Raw genomic sequence first — 17,232 nt, forward strand, 5'->3', positions numbered from 1 at the left:
GTAGTATAATTTGAAATCTGGGATTGAAATCTCCACCTTTGTTCTTTCTCAAAATTTCTTTGGCTATTCAGGGTCTTTTGTGGTTCCAAGACATTCTATTTATTGTAGTTCTGTGAAAAATGCTATTGTTATTTTGATAGGGATTGCATTGAATCTTTATTTTTTTAAAGATTTTATTTATTTATTTGACAGAGACACAGCGAGCGAAGGAACACAAGCAGGGGGAGTGGGAGAGGGAGAAGCAGGCTCCTTGCTGAGCAGGGAGCCTGATGTGGGGCTCAATCCCAGGACCCTGGGATCATGACCTGAGCCGAAGGCAGACGCTTAACGACTGAGCCACCAGGCACCCCGTATTGAATCTTTAGATTGCTTTGCATAGTATGGACATTTTAACAATATTAGTTCTTTCAGTCCATGAGTCTGGTGTATCTTTCCATTTATTTGTGTTGTCCAGCTTCTTTAATCAGTGTTTTATAGTTTCCAGAGTCTTTCACCTTTTTGATTAAATTTATTCCTATGTATTTTATTCTTTTTGATGCAATTGTTTTTTTTGTTTGTTTTTACAGATTTATTTATTTGCGAGAGAGAGAGCACACACAGGGAGGGGGTGAGGGGCAGAGGGAGAGAGAGGCCCAAGCAGATTCCTCATTGAGCGCGGAAACCGACACAGGGCTCAATCTCACAACCCTGAGATCATGACCCAAGCCGAAACCAAGAGTCGGACATAGCTGACTGCACCACCCATGCACCCCTCTTTTGATGCAATTATAAATGGGATTATTTTCTTAATTTCTCTGTTAGTTTCATTACTATTATATAGAAATGCAACAGATTCCTGTATATTAATTTTGTATCCTGAAACTTTACTAAATTAATATACTAGTTCTGATAGTTTTTTTGATGGAGTCTTTTAAGATTTTCTAGGCATATGGTATCATGTCATCTGCAAATAGTGAGTTTTATTTCTTCCTTATCAGGTTTGATGCCTTTTCTTTCTTTCTTGTCTGTTTTCTGTGGCTAGGACTTTCAGTATTATGTTGAATAAAAGTTGTGAGAATGGACATCCTTGTCTTCTTCCTGATCTAAGGGGAAAAGCTTTCAGCCTTTCACCATTGAGTCTGATATTAGCTTTGTGTATGTCATATATGGCATTTATTATGTTGAAGTATGTTCCTTGTGTATCCACTTCATTGAGAGTTTTTGTTATGAATGGATGTTGAATTTTGTCAAATGCTTTTTCTGCATCTATTGAAATGATTACATGATTTTTTTGAAATGATTATATGATTTTTATCCTTTTTTTTTTTTTTTTTTAAGTAGGCATCATACCCAGCATGGAGCCCAAAGTGGGTCTTGAATTCACAACTCTGAGATCAAGACCTGAACTGAGATCAAGAGTTGGATGCTTAACCAACTGAGACACCCAGCCACCCCTATCCTTCGTTTTTTTTTAATGTGGTATATCACATTGATTGATTTGTAGATACTGAACCATCCTTGCACCCCAGGAATAAATCCTGCTTGATCATGATGTATCATCTTTAAAAAAAAAAATTTTTTTTTTTTAGTTATTTTTATTGATGTACTAATGTTATATTAGTTTCAGGTGTACAGCATACTGATTCAAAAATTCTATACGTTACTCATTGCTCCCCCTGGTAAGTGCAGTCACCATCTGTCACCATACAAAATTATTGGTGTTATTGACTATATTCCCTATGCTTTATTTCTTATCTCTCTGACTTATTTTATTTTATTTTTTAAGATTTTATTTATTTGACAGAGAGAGACAGCAAGAGAGAGGGAACACAAGCAGGGGGAGTGAGAGAGGGAGAAGCAGGCTTCCCGCGGAGCAGGGAACCCGATGCGGGGCTCGATCCCAGGACCCTGGAATCATGACCTGAGCTGAAGGCAGACACTTAACGAATGAGCCACCCAGGCGCCCCTGACTTACTTATTTTAATGTGAATGAATTTGATTTCTGTTTGCTAATATTTTGTTGAGGATTTTTGCATCTATGTTCGTCAGAGATATTGGCCTGTAATTTGTTTTTGTAGTGTCTGTTTGGTTTTGGTATCAGGGTAATGCTGGCCTCATAGAATGAATTTGGAAGCATGCCTTCCTTTTCGATGTTTTGGAATGGTTTGAGAAAGATAGATATTAACTCTTCTTTAAATGTTCAGTAGGGGGACGCCTGGGTGGCTCAATCAGTTAAGCGTCTGCCTTCAGCTCAGGTCATGATCCCAGGGTTCTAGGATTGAGTCTCATACTGGGCTCCTTGCTCAGTGGGGAGCCTGCCTGTTCCTCTGCCTGCTGCTCTCCCTGCTTGTGCGTGTGCACATGCTCTCTCTCTCTCACAAATGAATAAAATCTTTTTTAAAAAAAAGTTTGGTAGAATTCACCTGTCAATCCATTTGGTCCTGGACTTTTGTTTGTTCAAGGTTTTGGATTACTGATTGAATTTCATTACTAGTAAATGGTGTGTTCAGATTTTCTATATCTTCCTGACTCAGTCTTGGAAGATTTCATGCTTCTAGGAATTTATCCATTTCTTCTAGGTTGTCCAGTTTGCTGGTATATCTTTTTCATAGTAGTCCCTTATAATTCTTTGTATTTCTGTATTGTTGGTTGTATCTTTTCCTCTTTCATTTCTGGTTTTATTTATTTGAGCTCTCTTTTTTCCTTGATGAGCCTAGCTTAAATGTTTATCAATTTTGTTTATCTTTTTAAAGAATCAGCTCTTAGTTTCATTGATCTTCTCTATTGCTTATTTAGTCTTTATTTCATTTATTTCTGCTCTAATTTTTATTATTTCCTTCCTTCTACTAACTTTGGGCTTTGTTTGTTGTTCTTTTTGTTGTTTCTTTAGGTATAAGGTTATGTAGTTTATTTGATATTTTTCTTGCTTCTTGAGGTAAGCCTGTATTACTCTAAACTTCCTTCTTAGAATTGCTTTTGCTCCATCCCAGAGATTTTTGAAACGTTATATTTTCAGAGTCATTTGTTTCAGTGTTTATTTTGATTTCCTTTTTAATTTCTTTGTTGACCCATTGGTTGTTTAGTAGCATGTTGTTTAGCCTGTAGGTATGTGTTTTTTTCCAGTTTTTTTTTTCATGTAATCAATTTCTAGTTTCATACTGTTGTGGTTGGAAAAGATGATTTATATGATTTCAGTCTCATTAAATTTGTTGAGATTTGTTTTGTGGGCTAACATGTGATCTATTTTGGAACATGTTGTGTGTGCACTTGAAAAGAGTATATTCTGCTATTTTGGGATGAAATGTTCTGTATCTGTCCATCTAGTCTGATAATGTCATTCAAAGCCATTGTTTCCTTATTAATTTTCTGTCTGGATGGTCTATCCATTGATGTAAGGGGAGTGTTAAAGTCCCCTACTAATACTTTATTACTGTTAATTTCTCCCTTTCTGTCTGTTACAGGTGCTCCTATGTTAGGTACATGGGTATTTATGATTGTTACATCCTCTTGTTAGATTGATCCCTTTATCGTTACGTAATGTCCTTCTTTGTCTCTCATTATAATCTTTGTTTTAAAGTCATTTTGTTTGAGGGATGCCTGGGTGGCTCAGTCAGTTAAGCGTCTGCCTTCGGCTCAGGTCATGATCCTAGGGTCCTGGGATCGAGTCTCACATTGGGCTCTTTGCTCAGCATGGAGCAGCTTCTCCCTCTGCCCCTCCCCCTGGTTGTGCTCACACTCTCTCTCTCTCTCAAATAAATGAATAAAATCTTTAAAAATAAATAAAGATTTATTTATTTGAGAGAATGAGAGAGAGTGCATGAGTGGGAGGAGCAGAGGGAGAGGGAGAGAGAATCCTAAGCAGACTCTATGCTGAGCGTGGAACCCATTGCAGGGCTCAGTCTCACAACCTTGAGATCCTAACCTGAGCTGAAAACAAGAGCTGGACACTTAACTGACTCTGCAACCCAGGCACCCCCGTTTTTATTTTTCCTAAAGATTTATTTATCCATTTTAGAGAGAGATCCGGGGGGGGGGGGCAGAGGGAGAGAGAAACCCAAGCAGACTGTATGCTGAGCATGGAGCCTGACACGGGGCTTAGTCCCGTGACCCTGAGACCACGACCTGAGCCAAAAGCAAGAGGCAGACACCCAACCAAGTGTGCCATCCAGTCCATTTACATTTAAAATAATTATTAATAGGTATGTACTTCCTGCCATTTTATTATTTTTTGGTTGTTTTTTGTAGTTCTTCTCTGTTACTTTCTTCTTTTGCTCTCTTGTGATATGATGACTTTCCTTGGATTCCTTTCTCCTTATTTTTTGTGTATCTATTATAGGTTTTTGGTTTGTCGTTACCATGAGGTTCATATATAACATCCTCTGTGAATAGCAATCTTTTTAAAATTGATGGTCTCTTAAAGACGATGGACTCTGAAAAACAAACTGAGGGTTCTAGAGGGGAGGGAGGTGAGAGGATGGGTTAGCCTGGTGGTGGGTATTAAGGAGGGCACGTTCTGCATGGAGCACTGGGTGTTATGCACAAACAATGAATCATGGAACACTACATCAAGTGTGTAATGTATGGTGATTAACATAACAATAAAAAAGTAAAAAAAATAAATTGATGGTCTCTTAAGTTTGAATTCATTCTAAAAGCGTTGCATTTTTACTCCCCTTCTCCATAATTTGTCTTTTTATTTTGTGTATCCCTTAACTAATTATTATAGATACAACTGATTTTACTACTTTTGTGTTTTAACTTTCATACTAGCTTTATAAGTGATTTACCTTTACTATATGTTTGCTTTTACCAGTGAAATTGTTTCTTTCATAATTTTCTTACTTCTGGTTATGGCCTTTTATTTTCCACTTAAAGAAGTCCCTTTAACATTTCTTGTAAGGCCGGTTTAGTGGTGATGAACCCTAACTTTTGTTTATCTGGGAAACTCTATATTAGTCCTTCAATTCTGAATGATAACCTTTTCAGGTAGAGTATTCTTGGCTGTAGGTATTTTTCCTTTCAGCCCTTTGAATATAGATCATGCCACTCCTTTTTGGCTTTCAAAGTTTCTGCTAAAAAATCAGCAGATAGCCTTACGTGGGAATTGCCTTGTATGTAACTAGTTGCTTTTCTCTTCCTGCTCTTAAGAATCTTTAGCTGTGATTTTTGACATTTTAATTATAATGTGTCTTGGTAGAATCCTTTGGGTTCATTTTATTTGGGACTCTGATTCTTGGACCTGGATGTCTGTTTCCTTCCTCAGATTAGGAAAGTTTTCAGCTATTATTTCTTCAAATAAATTTCTGCCTCTTTCTCTTGCTCTCCTTCTACATGGACCCTCATGATACAACTGTTAGTATGCTTGACGTTGTCCTGAGAGGTCCCTTAACCTATTCTCTTTTTTTTTCTTTTTTAACCTATTCTCTTTTTTAAAAATTACTTTTTATTCTTGCTGTTAAGTTTGGATGATTTCCACTACCCTGTCTTCTACATCACTCATCTATTCTTCTGCATCCTCTAATCTATGTTGATTCTCTAGTGCATTTTTAATTTTGTTATTGTATTCTTAGGCTCCAATTGGTTCTTATATTTTCTGTCTTTGTTGAAGTTATCATTGACTTCATCCATTCTTCTCCCAAGTCCAGTGAGTATCTTTATTACCATCACTTTGAACTCTTTATCTGGTAGATTGCTTATCTCTGTTTTGTTTAGTTTTTTGTTGTTGTTTGTTTGTTTTTTAGGTTTTTTCTCATTCTTCAGTTGGGAACATATTACTCTCTTTTTTTCTTATTCTCTATTTGTTTCTATGTATTTAGTAGGTCAGTTCTGTTTCCTGATCTTGAAGATAGTGGCCTTATGTAGAACACATCTGGTGGGGCCCAGTATTGCAGTCCCGCTCTGGTCACCAGAACCAGGAGCTCCAGGAGTGTGCTCTATCTGGGCTGCTTGTACTGTCCTGTTATGACTGGGCCATAACTGCTGTGAGTGCATGGGGGATGGGGCTGCCCTTGGCATAGCTGGCTGAGAGGCCTGGCTGCAGCTGCCGTGGTGTGCTGGGGGGTGGGATTAGCTCCCGCGCAGCTGGCTGATGGGCCTGGCCACAACTGTTGTGGGCGTTCTAGTGTGCCAGGAAATCTTAATAATCGCTTCACTTTTGCTGGGTGCTAATGAGAAAGTAGCTTAAAATAATGTGAAAGTAGAAAGATCTATGGCTATGATTTGATAATACTTTGGCAACAAGCCTTATACAACAACAAAAAAATCTTTTATGAGTTAAAAGCAGTACTTCCTTTTAATAGCAGAAGCTACAGGATTGATGTCTACTTTATAGTTCCTGAGGCAAATAAATGAAACTATGTCAGCTGTCCTGCTGTGTGGATTTCTCTCATTTCCACATTGGATTTAACATGTGGGGATTATTGTTTCCTTAAAATAAATAATTCCCATTGTAAGGCCTCATCAAATGTACAATTTGTTTTTCTGCCCTTACATTTTTATGCTAAAATACATCTTTATAATTAAATTCTTCCCTGTGCCCTTATTATAATTTTCTGCGCCAAAATGATTATCTAAAATAGCATATTTTCATTACTACTCCATTAGTTAGATTGCGTGGGGATTTTATATTAGCCCATATATTCTCAGACTTAAATACTAGAAAATTTATACAGACATAACTGGGGTTATATATAATGGAGCCTATTATGCATGACTTTGCAGGTCATTTCCTTTTTTTTCTCAGCATGATTCCTTCACGACTCAGTTTTTGTGACATGGATTTGTTTACTCTAATTCTTACTGACTTAAATAAGTCTGCCAATCATTCAGCTTTCTAGCATGTTGTGACACTTTATAGGAACAACAATACAGAATATTATAATTGAGATTCTCAGTGAGGTCTGGGATATTTGGTCTCTGTTTCACAGGCTACATAGACATGGGTACTCAACAAAACGCTTGCATTTTAAAATGATCCTTGTTTGGCTACTTTAATGTTTTTGAGGTCTGGCCACCTTCCCCATAACTGTCATAAGAATCCATTTGTAGTCAGACCTTAAATATCATAATGTATTGAAATAAATAGCACATAATGATGTTCATGACAGCATTGTTGATAGAGGAAGAGGTGACTCAGATTGAGATGAGGGTAGAACATGCTACTCAGTCATGCTGTGTTCAGATTATTGTTGCAAAAATTTTTTTTTTCCCCGCTTCCAGAGTGGTTAAGTTTCCTTTCTCTGCCCCTTTAAGTCTGGGCTTTATGTCCCTCTTCTGGGCTCCTGGAGGACCCAGTCCTTCCTCCTTTCAAAGCTTATACCATGAGCAGTAATTGCTTCTTTGCCTTGCCTTCTAGCTGTCTCTGAGACTTGTTGGGAGGGAAATACACTTCAGTTTTGTTGTCTCCATGGTGACAGACAGTGCCAAACGCACAGAAGGGTGGCAGTGAGTCCATGAACCAACAGGTGGAGTAAGGAAGCCATGCAGTCACTGCTGTAATCATTGTGCACATTAACCCTGAGAGTAGGGTTTTTTTAAAAGATTTTTTCTTTTAAGATTTTATTTATTTGTTTGAGAGAGAGAGAATGAGAGAGAGCATGAGAGGGAGGAGGGTCAGAGGGAGAAGCAGACTCCCTGCTGAGCAGGGAGCCCGATGCGGGACTCAATCCCAGGACTCCAGGATCATGACCTGAGCCGAAGGCAGTCACTTAACCAACTGAGCCACCCAGGCACCCCATCCCTGAGTAGGTTTAAGGGTAGCAGCATTTCTGATAGGAGCCTTGACTCTCAGCTGGTCAAACTGAAGAAACCACCAAACCAAGAGCAGAGTTGTAGATTGTTTTCTACATCGTTGTAAATGAGTTCTGCACAATAATGGCACTTTCGATTTTACTTTTATAAGCGGTTGCATTCCTGTTTGGTACCTAGAAACACAACCTTGCTGGGCCTGTTTTCTCGGAGTAATAAGATGTTGCACCCACCCACTATACCCAGCCCCAGTGTGGATTATCTAAGTTAACTTTCACAACAGCCTGGTGAAATAGGTGGTATGTAGGGACTGGGGAAATTGAAGCTTAGGGAGATTGAGTAACTTGCCGAAGTTCATACATACAGCAAGTGAAGAGCTTGGGCTCAAAACCAGTCAGGCAGGCTATGGGCCTTCATCATTTCCCAATGCTATCCTATTTTATTTTTGTCCAAGGAATTTCTCACCGTGGGAAAACTCTTTCTGTATTGGAACGCTTAGTCCTTGATGACAGAGACATTGTACCTCCCAAGTATAAACCAGTGCCTGGCATGTAATTGGTGTTCAATACATATCGAACTGGTTAAGTACTGCCTTCCAGAATGTGAAAAGGTTAGGCTAAGTGCTCATCTTTTACTATATTCCAATTTCTTATGTATTCCAATTGTTAGTTCTATGGATATATTCATTTGAGGAAATGATTTGTTCAAACAGAAAACCCCTCAGATTTTTTAAAAAGATGCCTTCAAAACATTCTTAACCTTGGGGCGCCTGGGTGGCTCCGTTGGTTGAGCGACTGCCTTCGGCTCAGGTCATGATCCTGGAGACCCGGGATCGAGTCCCGCATCGGGCTCCCTGCACGGCAGGGAGCCTGCTTCTGCCTCTGACCCTCCCACCTCTCATGTGCTTGCTCTCTCTCATTCTCTCTGTCTCAAATAAATAAAAAAAATCTTTAAAAAAAAAAATAATAAAAAAAATTCTTAACCTTGAAGACCTCACTGCTTCAAATATTCATCCACACATGTAGGAATTTTGACTATACACTAACCCACACTTCCATACAGAGCCCGAGGTGGGGGCTGTCTCAGATCTCTCTTATGTTGCTCATACCCACTTTGTCATCCCTTAGAGGTGTCTGAAACAAAACCAAACCAAACTAAACAAAAACAAATCTCACATTCCTGCTTGCTTTAGTGGGGTGGGCTCCAGACTGGCTTTGCTGTGAGCCTCGCCTCATTCTAAAACGACTGGAACTTTCTCCCTTCCCATTTCTCTCACTGTTTGTTAACTACAAATGAGAGCCACGCTGAGACCAGTGGGTATTCCACAGAAGCACAGAGGGTCTGGTGCCCATAGAGCTGCCTGGGAGGTTCTAACCCTGGAAGCTGAAGCTGTTTCTGGAGCCACTGTCCCATCACCCTTCCTCCTTTCCCTTTTCTCCTTTTTGAACCCCACCTTTTTCCTTTTACTTCACCTCCTTCCTGAACTTATTATTTGCCTCCTCACTTAGGAGTTCAGTGAAAAAAATCAACCCCTGCAGAAGCAGTGTCTTTCTGCCAGTGATACTGGCTTCAAACCCCATCCCCCAAGCCCCCAAATTTGAAACCTCTTTCTCCTTCCATAGGGAAGGAGAGAAGCTCCATAACTTCTGTGTGATCTGTCCCACGTGGTACCACACCTGGGCTTCGGAATCTTCTGTGTCCTTCAGGGCATCATCAGTACCAACATTCTGTGGTTCTAGGACCAATTTCTTTACATCAGGATTCACTAAAAAATTCACTTAATTGGGAAGTTCCTAAGTATAATGAGTCTATTTTCTAAAAAGTATATAATGTAAACGTTTTAGGGGCACACTCTTAATTGAAATAAGTGTATAGACAGAAAAATGTCCCCCCTGCTATGTCCTTTATTTGCGCCCTTGCATACCTTCCCCTCTGGCATAAGCTTTCTCAAACCAGAGTCTGGGACTTCATTCTTTTATGTTGGAGCAGAGTTCATATCCCATTTATTTCATGTCATATAGTCCATTCCAGAGTTGTTTTTGAAATGTTAATTGCCTTTTGTTGTTAGCTTTGCATTTAGATTATATTCAATGCCCATATTGTATGAGGAGGTTTAATGAAGCTGCAGCCAACCGACATACTAATTTCTGCAAGGATCAGTCTTCTCACCGAGTCTTTGATCCAGCCCAAACAGCAGCCAGGTTGGCATCGAGAGTACAGGTAGGTATCTCTCCCCAAGTGTTGGCTTTGTGCCCTTGCGTGGTCGGGGCAAGCGGGTAGAATTTGCTAGGGAACCTAAGTTACCCATCCTGAGAAGTGTAAGGATCAAGATAGCTGATCACTGTCACTCATCCTCCTGGAAATTGCCTTCTTTTGAGGCTTTGTAGCTAACAGCACCTTTGGGTGTTGTAGAAAAAAATACTTCTGTAGTGTTTGAAACTTCTTACGATGGAGTCTTGAATATGTAAGTAGTTTTTCTATAGTATTATGGTAAAACTCTGTCTTATACAACGGTAGTTATCGGCCTTAACCATCCAGAAAAGCATTGTGAACCTGAAGTGAAGCTGCCTGAGTGGGGAAGCTATCAAAGGAAGACTGTTCTATATAGGTCGCGTGTTTTGCTCTACAATAGAGGAGAGGGTCAGTAGCCTTTTATTTAAAGCCACAGAATCAGCAAGTTAAAGTAAATGAATGGAAGCAGCTGTTTTAAATAGGTACAGATAAGTAAAATGACTGCCTGACTAGGAAGACAATAGATTTATAAAAACAGAACTGGAGTCCAGCAAACCGCTTCATAAACATCAGAGGTCCCAGGGATATAACTTACAGTATACTGCAAAAGCTGTTAGTTTCATAAACATGGCTCAGAAACCAAGGAAAGATTAAATTGGTCTGAATACTTGAGGGTATGAAACATATTTAGAAAGATTTCCATGAAATCCAGTATGTAATAAGGGTGGGAGCCTCTCCAACAGCATAGCCCACGGACAGTGGACTCTAAGCTCTATCTCCACATACATTAGACAGTTACTGAATATCTGCTCTGTCCCAGACACTGTGCTGGGTGCTGGTTCATCAGCATTTGTAACTCAGTGAAGGAGGAGGACGTGGAAACAAGGCAGTGGGAAGCTGTGGTAGTTGATGTATATGGAGCACTATGGAGGAAGAGACCAGTGTGAGCCGTGGGAGTCTTCAAAGAGGAGCAGCATTTTCCCCTTGAATATCAGATGGGTTCACCAGCCTAGAGTGGGAGTTGGGGAGGACATTACACACAAAATGTCCAGTTTGTGGCCTGAGGAGTTCACCATGTGGGGCTAATGGATGGAGTGCCTGTGGGATGTGATGGAGAAGGGACAGGTAGGGGGCATCAGATCTAGAAGAGCTTTCACTTGAGTCAGTTCAGAGAGAGGGAAAAGAGGAAGTGGATAGTTGCCCAAAAGCTCGAGGATCTGAAGCAGGACCTGGAAAGTCCCCATGAACCCAGCAAGTCTTCCTCTCCACCTTCCCATCTTGTCTCTTCATCCTGCTATGCTTCTGCTTGCTCTTCTCTCTGCAGATCAACTTTCTTAGCTTTCCTGTCTAGTTGTTGATTATTTGCCTCATGTGTCAGTCTGTGGGCGGTGTAGACTCGTTGAATAGTACAGACTGGAGTGACACAGAATTGGTTTTTTAGAAAGATCACCTTTGCCACTGGTGTTCAGATGGATCGGCCATGGTCAGGAGTCACAGCAACAGATAAAGAATGAGGGCCCAGAGGAGGACAGACGGGCTGTGTGTGGAGGAGAATTTGAGAAAGAATGGGTGGGAATGAGAAGCTGCTACGATATGGGGTGACAAGAAGGGTTTTAGCTGCAGAGCCTAGGCATCTAGATAAAGAAAGAGAGGAAGGAGGAAATAGGTGTGTTCGTGGGGCAGGCAGGGTGGTTACGATAAATATAGTTGTTAGAGATTCGATCTTTACCCTGAACTAGCATGGGAGCCATGCAGTATGGAAGGAGCCCAGATTCTGCAATCAGTAGCCAGGGTTTGACTCTCAATTCTGTAATTTATTATCTCTAGGTAAACTTACGGCAACTAAATTCTTTGAGACTCACTTTAATCTATACCTTGCTGTGTTGTTGGAAGGATTATAAACAATATAAACAAAGTGCCTTGCACATAAGGTTCCTCTTTCCATACTGCCCCATCCTCCTTCCTCCTCCTCTCTGGTGGTCCTTTCTTGGTGGGATAGGCACCACAATTTGGGGGGTATATGACTGCTTTGGGCTTGAATTCAACTGAATTTTAGAAACATTTTCTAAGTAAAACCTATACCTTCTAAAGCAGCACGTTTCTTCGAATGGTTCTAACCAGTCCACGAAGTTAGTCACATTAGTGGGGCCAAAGGGAGCCCAGGGAAGCAGCAAACGGAAGTGCTTTTTATTCCTGAAGGAGGCCAGCTGGCCGTCCTGAGTGTAACCAGTGACTTGGCCTTGTTCCTCTCCTTGTTTTCCAGAACTAAGTGGTAATTGGGAACACAGAGGAAAAATTAGTTGCTTTCTGAGGAAACTCACTGTAGACCGTAGCTGAACGGCAGTCCTTGTTTCCCTTGTGGCAGCTTCACCACTCGGGCCCTGGCTAATAGTGAGGCTTATTCAGAGTGGAACAAAGAGGGAGGGGTTGTTTTACTTCTGACGGGCTGTTAACAGCACAGCTGAAATGTGTTTCTATTTTAAACATAATCAACTTTAAAAATGTGTTATACCCTTAACCAAAAGAGACCAATATGGGCCTCTGAAAATAGCTGTCTGTGTTTGGATGGGGATGAGCTGCCTGCTGTAACCTCATAGCTGTCCTTGTCCAAGTGAGAATTCTCACTTGGAGTCACAGGTTATCTTTATACAGTCGTTGCCATGGAAATGTTGGGACCGGTAGCTAGGTAAGAAGCTCCCAAAGGACCTTTTGGTCCTTATTGTGTATTAATGTAACTGTTCTGCTACCACTGCTCAGCAGACAGGGGCGTGGTGTGGAGATGATGGAATCCCATGTTTAAAACATTTGCTGCCTGCCAACGTCTGTTTTTCTTCTCTGTTCATGTATTTAAAAACAAAATCATTTTCAAGTAAAATGAAAAACTAAAATGTTCCGTAACTATCCTTACTGACATTAAGTGATTTCTTATGTCTCCATACGACTAATTTTACAGGATTAACATATCACCACTCCCCTCAAGGGCTGATTATGGAATGAAAGTGCCGAAACCCAGACATGGCTCTGAGAACAGCAAGACAGCAGGCGAGCTAGGGCACAGGGTGTGCATGTCCCCTTCCCCTGGGTGCAGCAGGGCCTGGGGATGAGTCCGGTCTGCTGCTGGTTAAGTGGGAACAGCTCTACCTCCTGTGCGCTACCTAGGTTACAGAGTTGGTCCCCCCTCTCTTGCTCTCTCTGTAGGCTAGGGCTCAGATGAGTCCAAAAAAAGAGCCACCTGTAACCAGTGCCGTGGGAGCCCTGCTGCAGAACAGGGCCCTGGCAGTGCCAAATGTGGCCCCAACGAGGCCAGGTGAGTCGGAGTAAGCATGTCAACGATCAAACGAGGGGCCAGAGGGGAGCCACTCTCAGCTTTGGAATTTGTTGGCAGCCGGCAAAGCTTTGACATCAAGTGTTGCTTTTGGATATAAAGATACATGGGTTTGTTTGAGGTTAAAGCTTATTTGCCAAGAAGGAATTTTCCTAGTTTATCAGGATTCGATAACTCTGTCAATATACAGAGTCAGATACCATTACAGCAGTATGGTCTAAATCATCATTGTCTGGTCTAGTAAAATTGAAAAGAGGTTAAGAATGGGAGATAACGGTGTGTCAGGTATTGTGTGGAAATAAGAAGAAAACAAATAGCCAAGATACGAAACAACCTGAGTGTCTGTTGATGGGTGAAAGGTTAAAGATGTTGTATGTATACACAGTGGAATATTATTCAGCCATAAAAAGAAGGAAATTCTGCCTTCTGTGACAACATGGATGGACATTGGGGTTATTATGCTGAGTGAACTAGTTCAGACAGAGATAAATACTGTGTGATCACATTTACATGTGGAATCTAAAAAAAGTTGAACTCATAAAAACAGGAAATAGAATGGTGGTTGCCGGGAGTAAGGGTGGGGAGGGGGGAAACGATGGTCTCAGGGTACAGACTCCACGTGTAAGTGCTGGGGATCTGTACACGTGCTGACGATAGTTAGCAATATTATATTGTATACTTGAAAGTTGCCAAGAGAGTAGATCTTAGATGTTCGCACTACACAAACGCACATGCACACACACACACACACACACACACACACCCCAGAGGTAACCATGTGAGGCAATGGATTTGTTAACATTTTTTGTGGTAGTTATTTTGCAATATATATGTGTATCAAATCATCACATTGTATACCTTAAACTTACACAATGTTCTATTTACTTATATCTCAATAAAGCTGGGGAAGAAAAAGGAAAGTTTCCTTGCTGAACTAAATAATTTCTTTCAAGTAGCAGGAAGGCCTACCACTATTACAGTACTTAACCATGTGCTAGACCCATTTCATTTTATCCTCCTCGTAAGCTTCCAAATGTTTTAATCTGTGGAAATGGAAACAGCTCAGAGAGGATGTTATTTGTTCAAGGCACACGACTGGTAAACACCAGAGCTGAATGAGATATCTATTTTGCTACCTCTCTTCACTGAGCTGCCTTAATCAACGTTTCATTCTTCTTTATGATCAACATTGCACTATGAAGGCAATGTGAATTAACTCATGACCATATTGGCGCCTCTGATCAGGTGTCTTATTTTGAAGGTGTTATCAGAACCAGAGTAGGAACTAACTGCCAGTCTCACAGTCCATGAAGTCACCAGAAAGCCTTATTATTAGTTTTTAAATTCCTCATGGGTTGTTTATCATGTGGTAAAAATGGAATGGGGCATTTTAAAAAGATTCCCCATAGCCCTGTAAACCCAAGTCATTAGTTTTTTCCTGATCTATGAAAACTTAACAATGGGGTTTTAGTTTTCACTTAGAAAAAAATAAATTCAAACCACATATGAGTTTATTTGGTAAAACTTTCACTAAGCTATATTTCTCAAGTATAAAGATTAGTGTCCTTCAGAAGAGATAAATTCTTTATATTATGGTTTCTTTTGTTATTTTTTTCAAAGATTGTATTATAGTGCTTCCCGAAAGTGAAAAGCCCTCCTTTAAGTTTGAGGTTAAAGCTTACTTGCCAGGAGGGAATATTTTCTTTTTAAAGATTTATTTGTTTGAGAGAGAGAGTGGGGGATGGAGGGGCAGAGAGAATCTCAAGTAGACTCCATGCTGAGCTTGGAGCCTGACATGGGGCTCGATCCCATGACCCTGAGATCATGACCTGAGTCAAAATCAAAGAGTTGGATGCTTAACCAATTGCGCCACTGAGGCGCCACTGAGGCGCCCCTAGAGGGAATATTTCTTAATTCATTGTGATTAGAGAACTCTGACAATGTGCAAAAGTCCAATCCGAGTACAGCAGTGGCATCTAGGACCTTCATTCCCTGGTCTAGTAAACTCACAAAAAGATCGGGAATGGAAGAAGACAGAGTGTCAGGTATAGTGTTGAAAATAAAGAAAAACTTCTTCCTTGGACTAAATAATTTCTTTAAAGTAGCAGCAGGGCGTAAGTGAAAAGATCCTAAACTAGAATTCAGAAGTCTTGTGTCCCAGTATGCGACACATCCCAGTACATGTGACACATCCTGTGATGTGTCCCAGTATGTGACGTTAGGCAGAATGTTCTAGAGACACCACTCTGATACATAGGAAAAATAGATGTAGCCAGTAGGTGTAAGCAAGATAGTATTATGTTTATTCTTTTTTATTGTTATGTTAGTCACCATACATTACATCATTAGTTTTTGATGTAGTGTTCCATGATTCACTGTTTGCATATAAGGTGGTTTAGGACCACTGTGATGTTCCTAAGTAGAAGGCACATTCTATACCACCACTGCCTCAGTGTTGTTCCTTTACCATAATAGGCCTGCCATTCCTGGGCTCGGGGCCCATACACACTAATTGCTCCTTCAGCTAAAAACCAAACCAGTCCCCCACTAATCTGCACTGCTCGCTCCCTTCAGTTCTTTGCTGAGTGTCATCTTCAGATTGAGGCCCCCCAACCTCTCCATTTAAACTTAATCAAACCCTCCATAATTCCCTTTGTAGTTTCATTTAATAGCATTCATCACCATCTAATATCTAATACATATTTGTCTCCCACCACCAAAAAGGAATGTAAGTTTCAAGAAGGTTAGGATCTGTCTCCTTTGCCTATTTTTAATTGTACTGCTGTATCCCTTCTTATTAGAATTATTGATGGCACATGTGAGGTGTTCAATAAATACTTGAAATATAAGAGAAAGTAGGTATCTTGATTCTATAATTTCCCACTTAAATTATTGGCATGTGAATTAGAATTGTCATGTTAATTAGCTTTAAGAGATAATTCTTATTTTATTTCAGGTTTAAGATGCTTTTAAAATTTAATTTCTTGTCTTTTCCTGTAGCCTCACTTGCTTACATTTATTTTTTCCAAAAGATTTATTTATTTTAGAGAGAGTATGTATGCGAGCAGGAGCGGGGAGGGGCAGAAGGAGAGGAAGAGAGAGAGAATCTTAAGCAGGCTCCACACTCAGTGTGGAGCCCAATGTGGGGCTTAATCTCATGACCCTGAGATCATGACTTGAGCCGAAGTCAAGAGTTGGACTCCTGACTGAGCCACCCTGGTGCCCCTCACTTTCTTACATTTAAATAGAAAGTCTCCAGTGTTGGTGTGCCTTTAAATTAGTCATATTTCATTTGGAGTCATTCTGGGGAGAAAGCATATTGAACATACAAGAAGTATGTTGAGGGGAGGTGAATTCTCAAAAATATTTAAGGGTTGGAAAAAAGCACTGCCTTTCACTAATATGAACAGGCTCATGTGTGAACCAGATTTGCATCTTACTGTCCATTGGTTCTGTTCTGCTCAGTCTTACTCTGTTTGTAATATGAGAGTCTTTTAAAAATTATAGTTGCTGGGCTTTGCTATTTCTGGATTGATAATCAGTAGTTTAGACCACTTGGTGTCACTCGCCTTCCACATAAATCCTCTTACCATCTTTCATCTACCTGGTAGTTAACTCCCTAAAACTCTGGCTTTCATTCTTAAACTCTTGAGTAAAAGAAACATGTAGTACCTTCCATGTACAGCCTTTTGTTCTAAATTCACAGTCAGGGGAGATACATGTGTGTAAGTCACAATCCTTATCCATTCTAGAGTCTTATGAGAAGATAAGCATGTGCAGGAAGATCTCTGATGCAAGAAAGCATGTAATGTTGAATGAAGGTGATTCACAGCTGCCGTGGATGTTCAGAGGATTCATTCGTTCATCACATAATTATTATGCATGGTTATTTCTTATGCTCATAGATTCTTAAAAGTCTAGGGGGAGAGACAGTCAATTATATTGAATAT

General features: G+C 40.3%; 1 protein-coding gene across 1 annotated transcript in view; it reads left to right on the forward strand.

The window, feature by feature from the left end:
- ZC2HC1B (zinc finger C2HC-type containing 1B) overlaps positions 1-17,232 on the forward strand; it is a 39,055-nt gene that overhangs the window by 15,248 nt on the left and 6,575 nt on the right. Inside the window, exons 4-5 of the mRNA XM_034990892.1 lie at positions 9,794-9,945; positions 13,156-13,264. Coding sequence (XP_034846783.1) covers positions 9,794-9,945; positions 13,156-13,264 — 261 coding nt within the window. The remainder of the gene's footprint in view (positions 1-9,793; positions 9,946-13,155; positions 13,265-17,232) is intronic.

Source organism: Mirounga leonina, unplaced genomic scaffold, assembly GCF_011800145.1.
Source record: "Mirounga leonina isolate KUSES-001 unplaced genomic scaffold, KU_Mleo_1.0 Mir_53, whole genome shotgun sequence".
Classification (NCBI taxonomy): Eukaryota; Metazoa; Chordata; class Mammalia; order Carnivora; family Phocidae; genus Mirounga; species Mirounga leonina.